The following is a 20412-nucleotide window of genomic DNA, read 5'->3' as shown; positions in this document are numbered from 1 at the left end:
GAAAATATGCTATAGGGTTGTCCATTTCCCTGTCGTATTTCTAAATAAAACTTTAATAAGCATATTCAGTAGTAAACAAGTATTTAAATACTTCCAGAAAATTTGCAGTCGAATTCGAAGTAAAACCGGTTGACGCAACAAAAACACAAAGTGACATACACGATAAATGTATTGCCATTAAAGGCACAACTACCCTATCCATTGTCACAGATGGTTGAGTTAAAAATCGGATTAAAAAATATCTAACCATAACCCAGACAATACAAGCAACTGATGTAGCCTACTTAAAATCTCTACTGTGTACAGCTTTTGAGCAAGAAGCATTTCAAAATCGAAGTCGTGTAAAACATTTCAGGAAAAACAACTTTTATCTAATTTCCTTGCCCCGAAACCACCCTTAAATTGGCGGGAAAAATATGCCCAGTCATTTTGTTTGTTGGCGCGGGTTACCGGCAAAATAAACGCTTAGACATTACAAAACAAACAATTTTCTGCGAATACAAACACGGTGCGAAATCTGCGGTTTGGGTGCTGTCTATTTAGACAACATTGAACACTGTGAAACCTTGTGTTTGCCGTAAACGTAAACGTAACCTTGACGGGTTCAAAAATGTCAAAAAACACAAATTAAATTCTTGAATAATTTTGGCGAGGCTAGAGTCGATCCCAAACCATTTAATTTTTACTTCATTGTTTAAACATGTAGTAAAACAACAATATAAAACGGTACGCACCCAGCTTATATAGATATCGGTTCAGAAAAGTCATTTTATTTTAAGTCAGACACATAGCCTACTTATACCCGCTAGTTGTATTACATCATTTTGCACAAATTTATCCAACAAACATCGTCGCTAATATTCTATCTTCTAACAGCATTAAAACTGAAACTAAGCAAAGTATAAACGGGTGTAACTGATCAGGCCCATCATATCACTGATGATGGCATGAGCATTTACCGAAACGTTTTAACAATAAAGCATGTCGCCTTTTCCGTCCATTTGGCCCATTATTTTCTTTATTAAACTTATGAACAGATCCGTATAGTGTTCTAAACAAAGCGTTTTTTCACAGCTGGACAGTGGCAGTCCTATTCTGTGCCCAGAGAACCCATTCGATGTCTGTTCGCCATATGTGATCCGCGGTGTATATTCCAACATAGGCACAACACCAAAATGTCGAGACAACAAGGCTTCCTACATAACTGACCTGTTCGGCCTGAATGGCTGGACCCCAGCACAGTGGGCGGCATACAACATTAACTTTGACCTTGCACAACCTTACTGCAGTGATGATTAACTGATTTTGGCATCATGGGGTTGACTTGACCTTAAAAATGTCACACTTGATTGTGTATTTCTGAATCAAATACTAGTAAATGTTTTGTTCCTTTGTTATATTTATTATGACGAAACAATTGCTTCTGTTTCACTTCAAATTCAAAAGGTTCGCAATCTTCTTGCCGCTTTTGCAAACAACAAATGCTTTTGTCATTTTGTAGTGATTTAGGTTTTTTTTGTCTGCTCAAGATACGTTTGCATTGACCAACTCAATATTGTAACAATATTGTTAAGTTCGTATTTTTTTACATTAACGGTTTTGGGACCATTAACAATGTTATTGATTAAATGCCTTTGAAGGCATTTAATTAAAAAAACGTTCAAATAATTTAAAAAGCGGCAATTATAAAAAATTCGGTCTTTTCGTGGCGTCGTTTCTTTCAAAACTGTTTTAGACAATTTGAAATCGACGATCAATTAGCCTGTTAAATCGTAAACCGTCATTTTTTGTTGATAGCCTACACATTTTATTGCTTTTTTGTAAAGGGGAGACGTGTGTTTTTAGAAATAAAATACTTGCGGAAAAACATGATACTTGTCCACAGCATGTCCGCGGATAAGTACACCGATTTAAAATACTGTCATAATTGATAGAGCAAATGTATGTGTACATGTACTAGCACCGTTGGCTTGCTTAGTTTATTTATTTGTTTGTTTTTAGAAGTCGAAACATTTGTTGCCATTCATGCGTAATGTGTGTTTCAAAAATCGCTTGGTAACGCCTATTTATTGTACGTTAGCGCTATGTTATGATTACAAAATCGAATTCAAGCAAAAGTTAGTCCAGATTTGTTTCAAGCGACTGTATTTGCTTTACAGAAAACGTTCTTCCCTCTTGGAAGAAAATATCTCGCAAACATAAAACACAGACATCATAAATGGGGAAAGTCCCTTTTCGCTGTAATTTTTCGTCAAGTTTAAAAACTTGAAATAGAAATAATTATTGTGGATTTATTCTACGTTTTATAGAACATAAGCTGTAAATCCTCTTTTCAAACAATTTTAGCACGAAAAGTTTGCCATAAACCTTTAAAACCCTCTTATATTTCTGTAATCTTTTAGCAAGTTTGTGCGGTTAAGTTGAAAATTGGAAACATGCCGTTTGGAGAAACTCTTTTGGAATGTAAGCATTGTGGAAAAGACTCCAGCGCAATTTGGAGGAAAGACAGTAATGGTGATTTGATTTGCCATTTATGCTTTATCGAACAGGAAACAGCAAAACGTGAGGCTGTTGAAGAAGTAAGTACTGCTAACAAGACCAGCAAACAGCAAGCAGTACGACCTGTCAGAAATGCCTCCATGCGAATAAAATCCACAAGACACAAAGTCATTACCAAGGGCAAGAGCAGGCGAAATGTGTTAAAAACTAAGTTTCCAAAAGTTGGTGAAGGCAACAGCGCCAATTTATTGTCAGAGTCTGTGTTTTACAAAGGTCAATACTTTCAATCTGGGGACATTGTTTCTGTAGTGGACAGTGATGACCATCAAGAGTATTTTGCGCAGTGTCGTGGCTTTGTGACGAATCAATTTTGTGAAAAAATGGTGGCTTATACTTGGTTACTGCCAACAACTAAGCACAAACTCGGTGAACAATTTGACCCTCGAGCATTTTACCTGGGTCCAGAAGATGACATTTTACATGACATGGCCAGTGTTGAATTTGTATGTAATGCCCCTGATGACTATTATCGACCAATCTCAAGCATGTACCCAACATATTCTACAACACAATCAAAAAAGTATATCAGTGTGACAATGACTCCTTGATTTCTTGTCAATAATTGCAATTACCTGGTTGTTTTTTTTACTTTTTTGCATGTTCAAATGTCTTTTTATCGCCTTTAAAACATACACATGTGCTTGGCAACAAAAGCTCCTGGAAGCTTTATTCACTAAAAGTGATGCAATTAAAACAGTAACATGCAAACATGTACTGTATTCAGTCAAAATATATGTATCAACTTGATTCAGCAGATTTTCAAATGCTACTAGGGTCCATAGTAAAACCTAAAGAAAACTGCACATGCCTATGCTGTTTTAGGTGCCTGTTCCCAACAAAAAAGCATTGAAAAAGTAGTTTCAAAAAACGATTTAAACTCAGCCGCGAAAAAATGTTGAAACAGGAATGAAATACCAAAAAAGAAATCAGTGCCTCTGGTTGTGGCCATCTTTCCATTAACATTGACAATAACATTGTCCGAAGAGTCAAGTGATTTTTCAAAAGTAATGTTGTGAAAGAAAATGTAGTATTATCAACTTCAAAATTGGGTCAGCATTTAAGGAATTGTGCAGACCAGCAATCACTTGGGTGCTTTATATCAGATCAAGCTATTCCTTCAAGTATTCCCATATGCTATGCTTTGAATGTTGATTTTATTACTGCATCAATTTAGAGAAAATATTCAACCAAAGCAATTGTGGGCTATGATATAATTCAAAAGAAAATTTCAGTTCTTTTTTTTAATTTAGAGAACAAAACCAAGAAAAGTAGCCTTTAAGTCATTTTGCTGTTGCCGTATTGATAAACAGTTCATTAATACAATCCGAAATAACACAAAATGCAATTTATTGAACTAAAATTTAAACACATTGCCATTTCTCTCTTTTTGCATAAATATTTCCATCATCAGTTTATTACACTTCTATCTTCATGTACCACCTTTCTAGAAGATCACTCGTTACTACAACACCAGTAAAGAATTTTGTAAAGGCTAAGAAATGGAAGCATCACGTAAATTGGGTGACGTTATTGGCCCGTTGGATGTCATGAGTTTTTGATCTTGCCAACAAGCAATGCCATCATTGGTCACTTTAAGGTCAACCTAAAACAATAAAATGCAAAGTTACATACTGTTTAAACACACACACACACACACACACATATATATATACATCTTTATGTAAAAGCATCGAACCAATGAATGATAAACTGCAGACAACCTATATGGTCTCATCAGTGCAGCTAGTGACAAGAGGTGTAAGTCCAGTTGTGGCATTGCACAGAATAAGTGAGCCGTGAGTTTTTTACTCCCAACAAATCGGAGTTGGATGGCAACACTAGCCAATACTGACGATCTCACGTTACCAGCTGCACTGATGAGACCGCATAGGTCTAAACAGTGTGCACTGTCTGCAGCTTAACACACACATATATATATACATTATTAATATAAATCAGTAGTTTCCAAACAGTGGTACACATGAAAGTGTGTAAAACACTGAGCCATGTGATGTCAGTTTTATTAGTTTAGACGTTATACAAAGTCTTGTACCTGAACTTTTTCCCAGACTTTTTTCTTAGGATTAAGCCTCACTTCTGGTGTTTGATTTGCAAAACTCTCAACAAACACTTTGTCACCGATTTGGCAATCGACTGGAGGCTCAAGAAGTTCAACAGTTCGATTTGTCTCAGTTCTACAGTTTAAAAATGTCTATATTATAATGTTCACATTATTTTAAGTTATAATGTTTATCAGTGTGGTAGACACATGGCTATTTTCAGCCCCTTAGCTCTGATTTAAACATATAGCGATGGGACGAGTACCCGGTACTCGGTATCGAACGATTTCGGTGGTATCAATACTCGAAATATTTTGTCTTTTTCGATACCAACGTGCGAGTACCGAAGGCCGATTTACACCATATAAATACGGGTAACTTTTGGGCCATATTTGCTTCGGACAGCACAAAATCAGGAAAAAGTTCCACCAGGTTACGTATATTTTTTTCGCTATCACATGGAGATTACATTTTTCGGCATGTGCAACACTACACTTAAGTACTCGGTATCGAAGGTATATACATGTGGTACTCATACTCGGTATCGGTACTCGCTTCAAAACCTGACATCGTCCCATCACTAATATACTTGGTCAGTGCCTTTTGTGTCACTCATAAAAGAATGTATTCTTTAATAGCATGCAAAATTGTCAATTTTGCCAGGAACTTAAGGTGCCAAAAAACTTTATGTTTGGTCCTCGATTTTGTTTTATTGGCAAACTTTTTTACCGCATTATTTTCAACAACTTTGCTGCATTTAGCAACAGCTAAGATATATTTTCTGACAGAAAGTTCATAATTTTTGTGTTTAAATTACAAAATGTTAATACTTTTGTATTTCTGGACTCCTTACCTCACAGAGGAGCATAATACCATAGCTTGGGATTCAATTCCTCTCATTTTCTGAGGTTTTAAATTGCACAAACACACAACCATTTTGCCTTGCATGGATTCAAGAGTCACAAAACCTGAGAGACCGGACACAACCGTCCTTGCCCCCTTTTCTTCACCAAAATCGATCGTTTCAAGATACAGAGAATCTGCATCTGGGTGCTACAAAGCCAGCACACAAAAATAAATGATGAAATAAGAAATAGTTGGAATTATCAAGCGGGAACGAAGTTAGTGCACAAACACTAAAGTAAATGTCTGACACCCAGGTTAAATCGTTTTATTAAAAAGAAAACGACAAAAATTGGTAAAATTGCTGTCTGTGAAGTCACGCCATAAACAAATTTTAAATTCATAACTTTTTCGATATGATCAAAGAGCGAAAATACTTGAAAAAGCAGCAAAATTTGCTAACTTAACCAAAAAGTAAAAATTTATCTTTAGAATGCTGCCATATATAAGGACTTTTTGACATTGAAGCCAAAATTTAAAATCTGTTTTTTTTAAGAGCCTAATTCAAACTTCACCTTAACCTAAAATCTACTTTTAAGCCTTGACTTTAAGCCTGTGTATAATAATACAAATATACTCACCAGAGCACTGAAAATTGCCCTAACTTTTTTTAAAACAATAGAACAACAAAAAAGCAATTTTGTTGTATCTTTGTGTTTGTTACAACTGTATGAAATATAAATCTTACCTTTTCAGCCTTTAATATTTTTCCGACTCTCATATCAAGTTTTCCTGCAATGGGTTCGTTGTCGACAGCTGCTTGAGGAGGTTGTTTCTTCTTGGCAGCTTTCGCTAAATCAGACAAGGGAGTTGTTTGTTTTCATTCAACATTTTACCATTAGTAGACTTATTTTTTTTTTGTTATTGCTTATAAAAGTTGTTGCTGTTGCCATCAAGCAACTTTTAGATATAATTTAAGCAAAATTTTTGCTAAAAACATTTATTACTTGAATTTTATAAAAATTTTGTCTTTTATTTGCCTAAAGTTGACACTTGCTTAAGTACAAGATAAACACTAGTAAATAAATAGATGTTTAAAAAAATTAAAATTACTTGCGATGAAAACAAATCAACTGTATACAACAACAAAAGAATTTGTGTGTGGAAAAGTTGATTACACCTTTTGGTGCTGTGGGATAAGCATCTTCTTTCAGTTTTTTAAGTTCAGGTGATTGGAAAGTCTGAATAATTGGCCCCAATAATTTGTTGATAACTGCAGCAACTGAGTTTTTCAAGTCTCCTGGATGTAAGGCCTAAAATAAAAAACAGTAATTTCTCACAAAAAAAGTTGTCAACAAAATTGTTCAAATTGCTAACATAACCTCATATTTCCAAACAGTGTTTATAAAATAGCACAGTAGTAGATTTTATTTACTTTTGTATTTTATTTGAGACATTTTACTGTTCAGAAACTGACAAACCTCACTGCCGTAATCTTTTTCTAGTTGATCATAATCCGTGTACATTCTGTTTCCTCCGAATTCATCACTTCTCAAAACCTCAAACTCTAAAAAATACAATAAAGATTTGCTAATACAGAAATCCTCCTGATCCACGGATGCTCCACAGACGATTCCAGTCACATATATTGACATTACTTAGCTGACAAATTCATCACACACTTAAATCTGTCTATGTATATTATTTTTTTATTTTTTTAATAAGTTACATTTTATATCGTGATTTATTTATTTCCTGTTTAGGAGTGATGATGCCATATTTTCGCATGAAATCGATATCCGCAGTGTTTTGCAATAACAAATACACAGACAGATTTAAGTGTGTGCTGAATTTGTCAGCTAAGTAATGTCTAAAACAGGGGTGGGCAAACTACGGCCCGCTGGCCGCATGCGGCCCGGCAAAGGAGTTCATGCGGCCCGCCAAATGTTGGGAAATTTTAAAGAGAAAGTTTCTGAGCAACGCTGAATAGTATTATAACCACAGGCGTAGTTTTAAAAAATACCGGGGGTGTTTACGTGAATTGGTCTGCTGTTTCTGCCACGTTATCATGCAAATATTCACTTGAAACAATTTCTTCGTTCGATAAAAGTAAAAGCCATTCACGTTTTCAAATACAGCCCACTTTGTACTGTTGACGCCAAAACTTTGGTCACTTTGGATCAAGTTTAGGTCGTTGCAGTACATTGTAAACGGACATTAAACCTGGGTTTAGAATCATTAACACAGACCACGACACTTAAGATGGATACTAAAAGCGGCTCGCTTTGTTTAATGTTGGTGCAAGGAATTTATTAACAAAAAAACGTGGTGCAGCCTATGTTGCAACAAATGCTTAATTTTTTTATTTAATTGTAGCGTTTCAACCAATGTTTGTGCAAACAAAGTGACAACAAACGTATTTGCACATAGCTAAAAATATACTATGTTAATATTTTGAGCTAAATCAGGGGTACACAACCTGCGGCCGCGTAGACGAGTTAGTGCGGCCGTGACCATGTATGTTAAAATAAATGTACTGGCTGCCGTGACGTAACTAAAACTATTTTGCCAATTATTTTGATTTGCAAACCGCTAAAAACAGATTTCGTGAGACTGGAAAAAAGGTTACCAGCCTTGTGACCATATACCCAGGCTTTTTATCCGCTTATTGTCTGCAAACAATGCGAATAAACAGGCACCGCAATCGTCACAATACCGATTATGACGCCATAAACAGTTAGCTCCGTTCAGTTAAACTTATGCACCAAGTCAGAAATAATTAATATGAGCATTTTAAGCAACTTTGAATGGTATATACATGATATAAACCTAATTCTTTACACCAGTTACTAAAAAAAAACAAGCAAGCAATTGGGGGGCCGTTGGTGAAATACAATGCGGCCCTTGCGCTGAAAAGTTTGCCCACCCCTGGTCTAAAAAGATACAAATCGAGTTAAACTAAAAATTTTTCAAACAGACACAAATGTTAATAATGAAGAAATGAAAATTTCAAACCTGCAAATATTGGAAAGACAACGTGTTTGGTGAAAGCAAGAACTCCATTATTTTCAATGTTTCCCGGTTCACAAAAAGCTTTTTTCAACTTCTTCTTTACCAGATTCGGTTCATCCAACAAGTCAATCTTAGAATCCTAAAAATAAGTGTTTGTTAAAAAGAAATTTTTGTGTGATACCAATACATAAGTCCTGTGGCCAGGAACATGTGTATCAAAATATATGTACTGACGGCCATGAATTAAACAAACCGTTTTGCTAGACATAGATTTTTTGGAAACATGTATTACCAGCATTACACGTCAGACAGCAGCCAAATGCATTAGACTTTTTGCAAACCTTTAATTTCAAAACAATTAAACAAACAAGATAACAATACAGATGGTGACATCATTGGACTGATTGCCAAATCGTTTAGCTGAATTATTTGAACCTCATTTGCCTCAAAAAAGGCAGTTTGAATATTAGTTTCAACCTTGGCCTATTAAGCAATACAAATGCATTGATTTTTTCAAATAAATGGCAATTAACAGTTTATCAATGGAATTCCGCAACTAACTTTACCTCTTCAGAAGAACTCATTTTAGTTCCTGTTAATCCCGGAACCATTGGATTCATTAGATGGATGCGCTTCGTATATCCAAGGGCAGGAAGTGCCTAAAAATAAAAGAAATATTCTGAGCAACAGGAAAAATCAAGCCAGCAGCAGCGTCACCAACACATTGATATGGTGGCACCATGTTAATGTTGGTTTTATTTTTATCCTCCGAAGGCAGACAACAACGATATGTTTTGATTATGATTCCTTGGGATCAATTTTTTATTTCTTGTTTGTTGAAATCTATTTCATTTTATTTTTGTAACTTAGAGAGTTGGTGACTGCAATTTAGTTCAATCCATCTGCCACACTATATTGGAGCAATGCTGCCACAGTTTATTTCTCGGGGAAACACAAGTGGCAGGGACAGGGCGAGATTAGATCCCATAAGCTTGTGAACACTATTTTTTTTCATGTGGTTTGTAAATAGACACCTAAGCTCTGGGAATATAACTTGTGAAGTTGATAAAAGACCCAATTTAAATGATCTTTGTATGGTTTAGCATCTACTGTGTAGCATATTTAGTAGGATTAAATACAATTGTTAGAGAAGGAATTAATCAACAAAGGTTGCGAACTGCTATGTTTAGAAATGGGCCATATTGGACCTTTTAAAACCACAACCACAATTTGAATTTTTAAAATCCTACTTTTTCAGCAAAGGTAAAGATTTTTCTCTGGTCGACTCCTCCAAACTGGGCATCCACTTTAAGGTACTCCTCATCTAGAGCCTGGTTCAAAAAAAATCAGGATTTTAAAAACATTTTTATTTATTTATTAAATTGTTTATTTCAAGTTAAAGTATAAAATTAAAAAAATATTACATAAAAAGCATAACCAGTAGGCCTAACAAATAGCTAAACATTATTAGGATGTTGAGACGATACTTTTGCTTTTTTAGATAATTTAGTTTGGGCCAAAACCGTTGTTTATTTTAAATTAGATTATAAAAGTATGGAGCCATTACATGATAGCCAATTGACACTGTTCCCCTAACAAATGGCTAAACAGTTTCAAAAAAATGTTTAAGATGGAAGTTTTGGGTGTTGACAGATTTGGCTAACAATTTAGTTTTTAATGAAAACTTCTGCAACTTGTCCACTACAAGTTTTTACCTGCAGTCCAGGATACAGGAGACCGCTCAGTAGAGGATGGTCAACCTGTTTCACAACCTCTGCACCAGCTTTTTTAGCATCATGCTGTTAAACAACAAAAAACAATAAATCCCACAAATAACAAGCTGTATTTTTTAGGAATATTTTTCAGACTAGCGAGATGGTTTCTGTTAATATTTTTTTTAATGAGCCCAGCTAAAAATAAAACGAGAAAAGATATAACAATCATTTATGACATATTTTATTTGTTTGTTATCATCAAACAAACTTTAGCACATGTTATTGTTTATCTAGTGTCAAGCTTAAAGCACAAAGATAAAAACAACAGACTATTTGCAATAGCTTGGACCTTAATCCCAATATATTTGTTTTTCCTAACATACACCCCTGAACAATTTAGAATGGCCAGTTGTGTCATTAAAACTTGTATGTTTTGCTGGTCATGGTCAATTCATGACAATCGAAATAGAACAATACAAACATGTGTTTAAACAGGGGTATGTAATTTCAACAACACAGTAAGCCAACCATGTTCAAATAAAATAGCTATGTTCGGGTAGTTTGTGTTTCCAGACATTGCATCAGAAAATTTGGTTCTGCTTAAAATTTGGGATGATGCAATATGTCCTCACGTGGAAAGTATCATGCATAAAGTTTTCCAATTTTGATTTTTCTGATTTGTCTGTCAGCCTGATAATTGTTTGGGGTTGTTGAATTCCATATTAAAATAATGTGCTTCTTAAACTGATTTGCAGAGACAACCATTATCAAAACACAAATCTAAAGACCCAGCATAAAATCGTTACTAAACTAAAATAAACTCTGCGCAACTCAACTTAAAAGCTTCAAGAATTATTTTTAAAAATTTTGAACCTGTAATAAAGAAGCTGTATGTACTATGTGCTGTGTAATAAGCAACTTTGTGTGCCTAAAAATATATTTTTTACCTCTGTAACAACAGAAGAAAGTCTGTAAACATCCAAAGTGTATTCTCTGCTCAGCTGGTAATCAGTTCCCTGCACAAATCGAAGTTTTTCCAACGGGACTCCAATCGATCTTAACATGGCTTTGATGACATGTTCATAGTATCTAAAACACAACAGAAAATGTTTGCAACAAACAAAAAAGTTTTGACATAAACATAAGTCATAAAACAGGTATCCAAAAACATAATATTACTTGTGTAATAAGCAACTAATAGGGCTTTAAGATTTGAATGCAGCAATTTATTTTGTTGGTGTTCAGTGTTTGTAACAGAAACCCAGACAATAGGCTTACAAAAATGTAAAAATCTTTAAAACAAGGACAAACGCATTCACCAACACAGATTTCATACTTTTCAGCGTAATTATGTCTTTTTTTCCGACATTTTTTACTGAAATAGGTGTGCTTAAAAAAAATATCTTACTTCGATCGAAGTGCGAGTAACTCCCAGGGTGCTTTCATATTATCAAGATATGCATGAAGATCAGCAAATAAAATTGTCACCTGTTAAAGAAATACATTTAGTGCCATGCAAAGTAGCTTCAGCACAGTAAGCTCTCATCCACCAATTATGTGAACTTTTTTGTGCTTTATAATGTATTTAACTTTGAGCAGCTATTCCTAGCTAGGTGATTGTTTTAGTGCAATTATATCAATGCTATGCAAGAAAACTCAATTTTACATATTTAGTAAATCATGTCAACCCCCCCCCCCCCTACTTTTTTGGTGTTTTATAACGTTTCAACTTTAAGCAGCTTATCCTGGCTTGGAAATGATTGTCTTGCGTCAATGGTGGCTATCTTTTCTAAAACTTAACTCAACTCTACATAATGTTTTGGTCACCTCACAGCCTGCTTTGAGAAAGTCACCAATTTTTGACATGGCGACAAAATAAGCAATATGTGGTCTTCCAGTAGTTGCTGTACCCCAGTAAAGTTTTAAATCTTTTCCTGATTTTAGAATTTCATTCATTCTTTCCTCACCAATGATCTCCTATTTTAAAAACACAAAAATAGATTAGTCTGTGGTATTAATTTCAAAGTGATGCTTGAAAAGTTACCTGTAAGTTTCGTCCAATTAATTCCTTCTTTTTTTCAAAACTCATGTCTTCGGAAGGCATTTTTTTGCTTGCTATAATGTCACCTAAAAAGTAAAATTTAAATTACACCTTAACAGCAGATACAGAAACAGAGGATAAAGTTTTTAATTTATGAAGTGCCAATATAATGAAGTCTTATTCAAAAAAATATTAAATGCTGTTTGAATTCAAGTAGCGAAACAGTATTTTTACATATAAACTCCGCTAACAACTGCCAAAAGGACAAAAAAATTTCTTCGGAAAAATACAGATTTATAGAAAAGTAAATGACTATTTTGTCCGCACTGCTTTGCAACCATCAATTTTCCATTCTAGAAACATAGCTCACAAAAGAAAACACTTATAGTAACCAAGAAGAAGTAAATCAAACAATGGCATCACCAACACTAAACAGTGGTTAAGGTAACCAACCTTCTTTTTTAACTTGTTGGAGATGTCTTTTCCACCTTTGTACGTGGGCAAGGTGATCTGGTATGGAACTTGGTAAACTGTCAAAAGTTCTGAAACAATATTCAAAGTTGGTTAAAACTACTCCTATCTTCCATGGTAAACTATCTAGGATTGTTCTAATAGTGTTCCAACCAGGATAGTAGAATTACCAAATAGGCTTAAATAATTCAACTTGAACAATTCAAATACCTAGCAGACAATCTAGGATTAAACAGAATTTATTAAAACTACCCATTGTGTGTAGACATTTAATCAGTTTGGCCCAGGTTATTGAAGACTGCATTTTGGACAGCATGTATAGCAATAATAGCAATTACCAGAAATTAGTGCTTAATTTTAAAATATAATACATTTAACTTACTCAAAGTCTGCTTGTGAACATGCAAAACCTCCGAGGTAGCTGTTGGTAGATAGCTTGTTGTTCAATTCTTCTAAATCGATTTTTGTCATAACCACATTACTATGAAATGTTAACAGGATAAACTATCTGGGTCTAAACATATCAGAAAAAAAATGAATAACTTTTAAGCACCTTACATACTGCCTTTATAAAACTTTATCAAAAGATAATTTGTGTGAAAACAATATACATACAAAGAACTGTAGAAATCAATGCTATCAAACAAAAAAATTACATTATCTTCAATTTAAACAACAACATTATATTGTAAGTTACAAAAAAAGCAATGATATACAAAAATCACGCTTTAATATACAATTATGCACAGTTGTCTAATATAGCAGTTGATACATATATAATCAAATCGCAGTTTAATACATAAGAAAAATTGTCAACAAGTGTACATCGTACGATATGAAATGTTACACACCGTTGAAGTTCAAACAAAGGACACAGTGACAACACAAACGTGAAACAATTATGTTGCACAAAAAAATCGTGAATAATGTGTAACCACCAAAGGGTTAATGCTAATCAACAGCAGTACCCAAAAAATGACAGTGATGTATTGCAATGTGTTTGAAAACAATGACAAATTTACAAATCCATTAACGAAAGTAGGTCTTCACCACGCGAGGTAGATGGGTTACTTGGCGATATAGTAAGGTCATCAACTATTTTGGACAACTTCTCATTGCCCATAGTGGATGCCTTGATATCTAAAACATTTTGCTTTGCTGGGACAGCTTCTGTTACTACCTTGGGAGTTGAAGGAGGTTTACTGCCACTAAATAACTGAAGACGGAATTCTGTATTCTTTTTCGGAGCCTCTGACCCAATAAGCTTTGCCAATAGACCGAGTTCTGCTTTGGCAATAGCATGAGCATTTACTTCAATTTTGTCGTTACGTCCGTTATGTGTTATTAAACAGTCCACACTGTCGTTTGCGTACATATTGCGTCCAAGCTTAGTGCTTCGGGTTCCACCAATGCTGTAAGAAGTATGCAAAATTTTCTTACTTGGCTGATAGTTCCCGCCACTTCGGAAAGAAATAGATTCAATTTCTTTGCCCCGAAAAATCTTTATTGTGCCCGGGACATCAGCGCCATATGGGATTTCCCCTGATGTGTGGACAACAAATTTACCCATATCATTCTGAACTTTTTCATGCAGGTAAATTGATACTTTGTTGTTAAAGTCTTGGAGAAAACCAAGCAACGATTGACGAATGAGGATAAATTCACCATCGCTCAGCGATGAATACTCCTGGACAAACAAATTAAATGTCTGTTTTATCATTGCAACCGCATTGTTGTGTCCGGCTACAAACTCCAGAATGGAATCAAAATGATTAAATGTGATGCATAGCAAAGTCCTTGGGTGTGGGCATTGAGAAAACTGATACTTAACAGCCATTATCATTAAATCATAAAGTTTCTCCATACTGTCATCGTTGACTTTCATTATGGAAGTATGCACAAGCCTTCGAAACATGGTATTCATTGCTTCATGACTGTATACTGGCTGTGGCTTTATAATTTCTTGCAGAAACTGAGGCTTAAACATGGTGCAAACAATGTCCGATATCACTTTGCTTGCTTTGTCTCTTTCTATTTTCTGTGCACGGAGACGCTGCTCAATAACATAGAGCATCTCACCACCCAAATTGTAGAAGAGAATTGGCATCACATTTTGGGCCATAGTTTTTATCAATCGGCCTATCCTAATTACTATTTTGATGTTTTTGGCCTGAAAAGCAATATAAGAACAAGTAGGAAAAAGCATATTATTTTGATGTGACATAAAAATTATTAAATAAACAATGAACATAAATCAGAAACACAGTCAATTTCATTACTTTTTACAGCTTTACAAACAATCCCATCTGTTGTTTTAAACTCTTTCACAGGTGTAAGCTTTTTACTTTTCTTGGTAGTAATCTCACAATCCAACGAAGTGTGCAAATGTTTTTCGAATTTATTGATTCTAAGTTCATTGTCTACCATTTTTGAATTCGCAATGGCAACAACATGGTCAACATACTCATCAGATGTTAGGCGATGACCACCATGGCCAGTCAGGGGGACCTCAAGACACAGTGTACCCCTCACAGCAACCATAGGATGTTTGCACTGTTTGTTCATAGTTATACCAGAGTTTCGGAATCCAGCCGCAATTGCTGCCTTTAACAATAGTTGTGCATGTTCTAAAGTTGAACACTGAACATGAACAATAAATGGTTCGAATTTTATTTTGCTTGGCTCATCAAGAGTGTTCAAAGTTGATATTACTTTCGATGATGCTACGTTCTGATGTGAAGTAAGAAACCATCTGCAATGTTTTTTAGTAGTGGTTTTGCCCGATGTTGATGATAATGATGTATCAGATAGCAGGACAATCCGCCCAGAGCATGAACTCGTAGTAAAGTATTCCTCTTTGGTATTAATATACGTGATAAGGTTTTGTATGAGCTGATCTACCGAACCTTTTCTGCTTAGGTCCACTTTGCCCATAGCCACGTCTTTGCGTTTTGAAAACTCCATTATAGCAGACACAATAATCTTAAATGTATTGAATAATGTCGCAAACTAACAAGTAACGCTGCTTACATTTTGTACCCAGTGTTGTTACTTGCTACACAGTACACACCCGACACCTTTGTGACAATAACAACATTACCAGCTGGCAAATAGGATAACCTAATCGATAAAATGTGCGTTGAAACTATGACACTATAAGTTTAGTTTTACGACAATTTGTGGTATTACAAGTTTATTTCGTGTGCACTTAATCCAAAAACAACAGCATGCACACAATTTTTTACGGTTTATAGTTTAACGTGCGTTATCTATTGCGTCATGCATTTTTACGAAAAGGGGGATTTTTCTTCATGCACGAAGTCGCTGTAGCGTATATATTTTTGCCACATAACAAACTCATAAATTATTTTTTTTAATTTATGTGGACACATATAACCAAATGCAAATCAGGTTTTGTTTATGTTTATCTTTTCCAATTGAATATTTACAAATTATATTGTTATAAGCTCAAAGCTAACGGCGTTTAGCGCTTTTTTTTTCACACATGCAACTTCCTTCACTGAATTGCCAAATCCTTCCGGTTAGTCGAGACGATCCTGGGAATTTTTAACCAATTTGGATCCATCCGTAACGCCCAGAGGCAAATGTCTATGTAGTATGTATTGCGTTTTGAGTGGTTTGGTTTTGACCGAAACGCAAAACTTGGTCTAAATCTACAAACAAATTTTCATGGTTTGTGGACCAAGGCCTATAGCCTACGCTTTGAAACCTGCAATTCGTGTGATATTTCTTGCAATTGGATTGATTTACTCATGAACTTACTCTTCTTTCAAAGATAACAAAGCAGCAAATAAAAAATGCTCGAACACAAGCAATGCTGCAAAAGCAAATACGAAAAGGTGGATAATTGATACTGGTACAAAAATAAGACCGAAAAACCAAGCCGTATAAAGACGAAAACCAGTTTGTAAATCGACCGCTTGAACAAATCTTGTACGTTGCAAAAAACTCCAAGGGAGCAACAAATTGCTCCAACAACTATTGTCTCACGAAACATTCGTTGCATGATTTTGTTTTCATCCAGCAAAGTTTCGTAAACTGTTCCTAGGCAGTTTTTTTTTCGGGAACGGTTTGTCAGGAACTTGCTTGCCCAGAAATTTACACAGAGATTCCCAGCCCTCTTCAACGTTGTACACAAGTAGCTTATCTTTAGGGGCGTTCTGTTGGAAAATTACGCTTAAATTAATGCTGTAGGCCTACACAAACCAATCTACTTTTGGTGATTTTAAAACAGTATATTAGCTTAGGCGCCAGCACGTAGGACAAGAATGGGTACCTCTGCCTTTCAAAGAGACAAAATAGTAAGCGTGATAGATGTTTAACTTCTTAGACTTGCTTCAGGTTTCAGACATCGCAATTCTACTGTATATATTTACTTAATACCGTGATCCAACCATGTATGTATGTGTAAAAATTTGACCCTTGCAATTTTGTTTGCCTGTGCATGTAGGCTATGTTATAATTTGTTACGTCCTGCAGTGAAAAACGAAGCTTTTAACATCTCACAAGTTGCTTTACAAGGTGCTTTGAAAATAAGTGTTGAAAGAAGCCAAAAAGATTAAAGTTAAGTACCAAAGATCGTTACCTGCAAAACATTAAGGTTGTGCTGCCTGTAACGGGATCTCATCAATAGTTCATTGATTTGCGGAGCAGACCAGAACTAAGGAATGGTAAAGCCGAATAGAGCGATGCCTAAACATATCAATTTGAGTCTTGCAACGTTTTTTTAAAAATATATATATATGTGTTGATTATAGAGTTATAGACCTATAGAGGATCTAAATAAGTTAGTTAGAGTTTTCTGTGATAAAAACAATGATACATTTTCGATATGAAATGTTGCATTTAGTTAAAGTTGTTTACAATGTCTATCAAAGTGTTGTCGATACAATCTTCCGTTTGGCGAGAGAACCAAATGAGTCTTGCTAATCGAAGGTCTTTCAGCTTCTGCATTTGATTGCACCAACTTCTAATCCAGGCCTCTTCGTCTCTAATAGTTAAGATAATCTACAATAAAACAGGCAAAATATCAATAATGAAGTAATGCCAAATATTCGTTCACTCAGGCCGCTTAATGCTTTACTTACAAGCTATAGCTGTAGCACGTTTAACCACGATCTTGTATATGCGCTATATATATAATATGTTACAATATATAACGTTGAAGTACGTTAGAAAGCTAATAAAAGCTTGACGGTTGATTGAAGCGCGATTGTATTCCGATGTTTATTTTATCACACAATATATAAAACATCAATTGAAAACGCACATCTTAGCAGACACGAAAATACCGGCGCGTAATATACAGCTCTGCTGGTCTAGCACATTTGTTACAACCGTATAGAAGTCTCAACTTCTGAGGGATGCCTTTTATTAACAAGACGTTTTTCTTACCAAGGAATCTGGAAAAACATGGTGTATTTCCTCCCAGAAGTGGTACACAGGGGTGTCAGTAACTACATCCACGTCCTGGTACATCTCACTAAAATCGTCCACATTGCCTTTGCCAGTAAGCAGCCGTTCCCACTGTTTACCATGATACCAAAAGTGTTCCAAATAATCGTACACATCGTAGCCGAGTACTTTAAGTGCAGTTGCCATGCTTTTGGTGCCAGTTTTAGGAAAACCGGCCACAATAACTTTCATTTTGCAACCGATGGTGTCTAATTACTGCTATAAATTTTGTTCACAGCAATAAAGCAATACTGCGGTTTTGCAGGAACTGTTCCCTATGACTTTCGCATAAGATGCTGTGTTGTATAATTTGCATTTTAACTTTCAACTGAGAACTGTGTTTTTCATTTTCAATCCACCAAACGTTTCAAAACCCAAAATCTTTCCAAATTAAGCTGTTTTGGTCAATACGGCCCAACTTATGTTCAGTCATTAGCTAGCTACTAGCAGTAAACCGGTACAAAATTCAGTCTAACTACTCAGCAAATCAGCATACATTGCACTTCTACTCTTGGTTGCGAAGTGTTTGTCAAGCAAACAAATTACATCATTACTTCATAATACTAGCACACTGGAATTTATCCTGACTATAAAGTATTTAACAAGACAGTAATGTATGTTTTATTTCAATCCATAAACCCACTCAAGTTCCAGCAGTTTTTGCTGACCACAGGGCACAATGGCAGTATAACCAAACACCGATTGAGAATCTGGCGAACGGCTACAGAGCAGCAGTGACCTATACTTCAATGTTTGTTCAACACAGGGGTGTCCAAAGTGCGGCCCGTGGGCCAAATGCGACTCGCAAAAGCATTACAAGTGGCCCGCGGCTGTTGTTTCACATTTGGTTGCGTTTTGCCCGCCGAAGTTTGGATTAAGTTTTTGGGATGTGGCGACTTGCGACTTCCATGAAACTTTATTTACCGGTAAAAAGGAAGTTACATGGTGTTGACGCGAGAAAAAAGCGGTGGCCCGCGGCATCTTCACCTGATAAAAAATGATTATCATTGAAAAAAGTTTGGACACATAGAAGAGAGCACAAAGAAACGTTAATTGGCATCAATTGTTGACCAATAGCCGTCATTTAGGTGTCCGTATTAAAACTATGCATCAATATTTTGTCCCCAATTTGTCCTATTAAGATGAACATAAATTCATAACTGGGATCAGCCCTGAAGCGTTCATACAGACCAGTGATCACGACATATACTCATATATATGGGAAGTATTTGACACTAAAAGAAACTGTTTGTAAGGGTTAGTAGAAAAATAATTGATCAAAACACAAGTGGCATTCCTTTCTATTCATTACTTTAATGAAGGGCCACTCACTTCATACTTGAACGCAATCAATACTTGTTATTTAAATGCCACCGTTTCAGTATTGTGAGGCGGGTAACGGCTTAGGAAGGGATTGAAAGCTAATTAGGCTAAATGGGTTCCACTGCAAAACAAACTATAATGTTTCACCTTAGGTATTTTGCAAGTTTAGGTTTAGGACGTCAGAGGGTTGCGTTTCTTGCAGTGTTATACGTATGTATGTGTCTGTTTTAATTGTTTTTGTTGTTTTTTTCAAAATAGACTATGATAATCAATTACATAACTGGCATATATGAGTTGTGTATATGCTATACATCGTAGCGCAGATGTTTTAATTTAACAAAATACGTATTTAGTGGTACATGAGATTTGATACCCTATATATACTGTTAGCTTCATTTTATGGTTTAGCATTTTTTGTTTTTAAAGGGTGTAAATTTAGTTATAAAACAGTGGAATAGAATGTAGAAAGTCAAGCTATTATCTTCCAAAACAAAACATGATATATTTAGTTGCTTGATCAAAGATTTATTTTAACTTTGACTAGTAAGACGCTATGTAGACGATTGTTCAATTTTATCTCTCATATTTAATCAAAAACATAACTGCCAGAACTTGTGTATAAACAATACATCATACAGACGTTTCAACAATCGCTGTTGTCATCGTCATTACAGGTGTCAATCTAGCTCAGTGGTTCCCAACCAGGGCCCATGCCCCCCCAGGGGGGCCACGAGCTATGGGCGTAGATTTACAAGGAACACCCACTAAAAGTCGTTTTCACTTTAACTTTATTCCCGAATTTAATCGACTATTTCACAGACTATTTGTTTATAGTGAGGTTTATCACGCTCATTTACTCTATTAGACCTATTTAAGGCCACAATTAATACCGCATTCCAACGCGAGATTGCTA

At 35.3% G+C, this 20412-nt stretch overlaps 5 protein-coding genes across 5 annotated transcripts; 1 reads left to right on the top strand and 4 right to left on the bottom strand.

The window, feature by feature from the left end:
• Nucleotides 1-2338: 2338 nt before the first annotated feature.
• LOC145232536 (GATA zinc finger domain-containing protein 1-like) lies at nt 2339-3269 on the top strand. Its single transcript, XM_080097169.1, has one exon. It carries the CDS (start codon nt 2436-2438, stop codon nt 3105-3107), a length of 672 nt encoding a protein of 223 aa, XP_079953295.1. The 5' UTR covers nt 2339-2435; the 3' UTR covers nt 3108-3269.
• A 620-nt stretch (nt 3270-3889) lies between these two features.
• LOC145232533 (tyrosine--tRNA ligase, cytoplasmic-like) lies at nt 3890-13217 on the bottom strand. Its single transcript, XM_080097166.1, has 16 exons — nt 13084-13217; nt 12684-12772; nt 12234-12316; nt 12017-12166; nt 11598-11677; nt 11137-11278; nt 10190-10273; nt 9725-9805; nt 9041-9133; nt 8478-8613; nt 6944-7029; nt 6643-6775; nt 6211-6314; nt 5473-5672; nt 4613-4754; nt 3890-4162 (listed from the first exon to the last, which is right to left on the bottom strand). The coding sequence occupies exons 1-16, from the start codon at nt 13170-13172 to the stop codon at nt 4052-4054; spliced, it is 1803 nt and encodes a 600-aa protein (XP_079953292.1). The 5' UTR covers nt 13173-13217; the 3' UTR covers nt 3890-4051.
• Nucleotides 13217-14925, bottom strand: LOC145232534 (protein OSCP1-like). Its single transcript, XM_080097167.1, has one exon. The coding sequence runs from the start codon at nt 14923-14925 to the stop codon at nt 13720-13722; it is 1206 nt and encodes a 401-aa protein (XP_079953293.1). The 3' UTR covers nt 13217-13719.
• Nucleotides 14872-16742, bottom strand: LOC145232535 (tRNA wybutosine-synthesizing protein 3 homolog). Its single transcript, XM_080097168.1, has one exon. It carries the CDS (start codon nt 15663-15665, stop codon nt 14934-14936), a length of 732 nt encoding a protein of 243 aa, XP_079953294.1. The 5' UTR covers nt 15666-16742; the 3' UTR covers nt 14872-14933.
• Nucleotides 16743-16822: 80 nt separating this feature from the next.
• On the bottom strand, nt 16823-18880 carry LOC145232537 (uncharacterized). The gene is made up of 4 exons (XM_080097170.1): nt 18117-18880; nt 17586-17729; nt 17308-17414; nt 16823-16882 (listed from the first exon to the last, which is right to left on the bottom strand). Exons 1-3 carry the CDS (start codon nt 18366-18368, stop codon nt 17349-17351), a joined length of 462 nt encoding a protein of 153 aa, XP_079953296.1. The 5' UTR covers nt 18369-18880; the 3' UTR covers nt 16823-16882; nt 17308-17348.
• Between the last annotated feature and the right edge of the window lie 1532 nt (nt 18881-20412).

Source organism: Phallusia mammillata, chromosome 6 (assembly GCF_965637545.1).
Source record: "Phallusia mammillata chromosome 6, kaPhaMamm4.hap1.1, whole genome shotgun sequence".
NCBI classification, from domain to species: Eukaryota; Metazoa; Chordata; class Ascidiacea; order Phlebobranchia; family Ascidiidae; genus Phallusia; species Phallusia mammillata.
Note: the sequence above shows the minus strand (reverse complement) of the source record. Positions and strands in the feature narration are given on the sequence as shown.

Coding starts and splice junctions, on each gene's coding strand:
- LOC145232536 (XM_080097169.1), top strand. CDS start 2,436: ATGCCGTTTGGAGAAACTCTTTTGGAATGTAAGCATTGTGGAAAAGAC.
- LOC145232535 (XM_080097168.1), bottom strand. CDS start 15,665: ATGGAGTTTTCAAAACGCAAAGACGTGGCTATGGGCAAAGTGGACCTA.
- LOC145232533 (XM_080097166.1), bottom strand. CDS start 13,172: ATGACAAAAATCGATTTAGAAGAATTGAACAACAAGCTATCTACCAAC. Junction 12,167..12,233: donor TAATTGGACGAAACTTACAG/GTAACTTTTCAA, acceptor TTTTTAAAATAG/GAGATCATTGGTGAGGAAAG. Junction 5,673..6,210: donor AAATATTAAAGGCTGAAAAG/GTAAGATTTATA, acceptor CTGGCTTTGTAG/CACCCAGATGCAGATTCTCT.
- LOC145232534 (XM_080097167.1), bottom strand. CDS start 14,925: ATGTCACATCAAAATAATATGCTTTTTCCTACTTGTTCTTATATTGCT.
- LOC145232537 (XM_080097170.1), bottom strand. CDS start 18,368: ATGAAAGTTATTGTGGCCGGTTTTCCTAAAACTGGCACCAAAAGCATG. Junction 17,730..18,116: donor ATGTTTTTCCAGATTCCTTG/GTAAGAAAAACG, acceptor GTTTTATTGTAG/ATTATCTTAACTATTAGAGA. Junction 17,415..17,585: donor ACAACACTTTGATAGACATT/GTAAACAACTTT, acceptor TGATATGTTTAG/GCATCGCTCTATTCGGCTTT.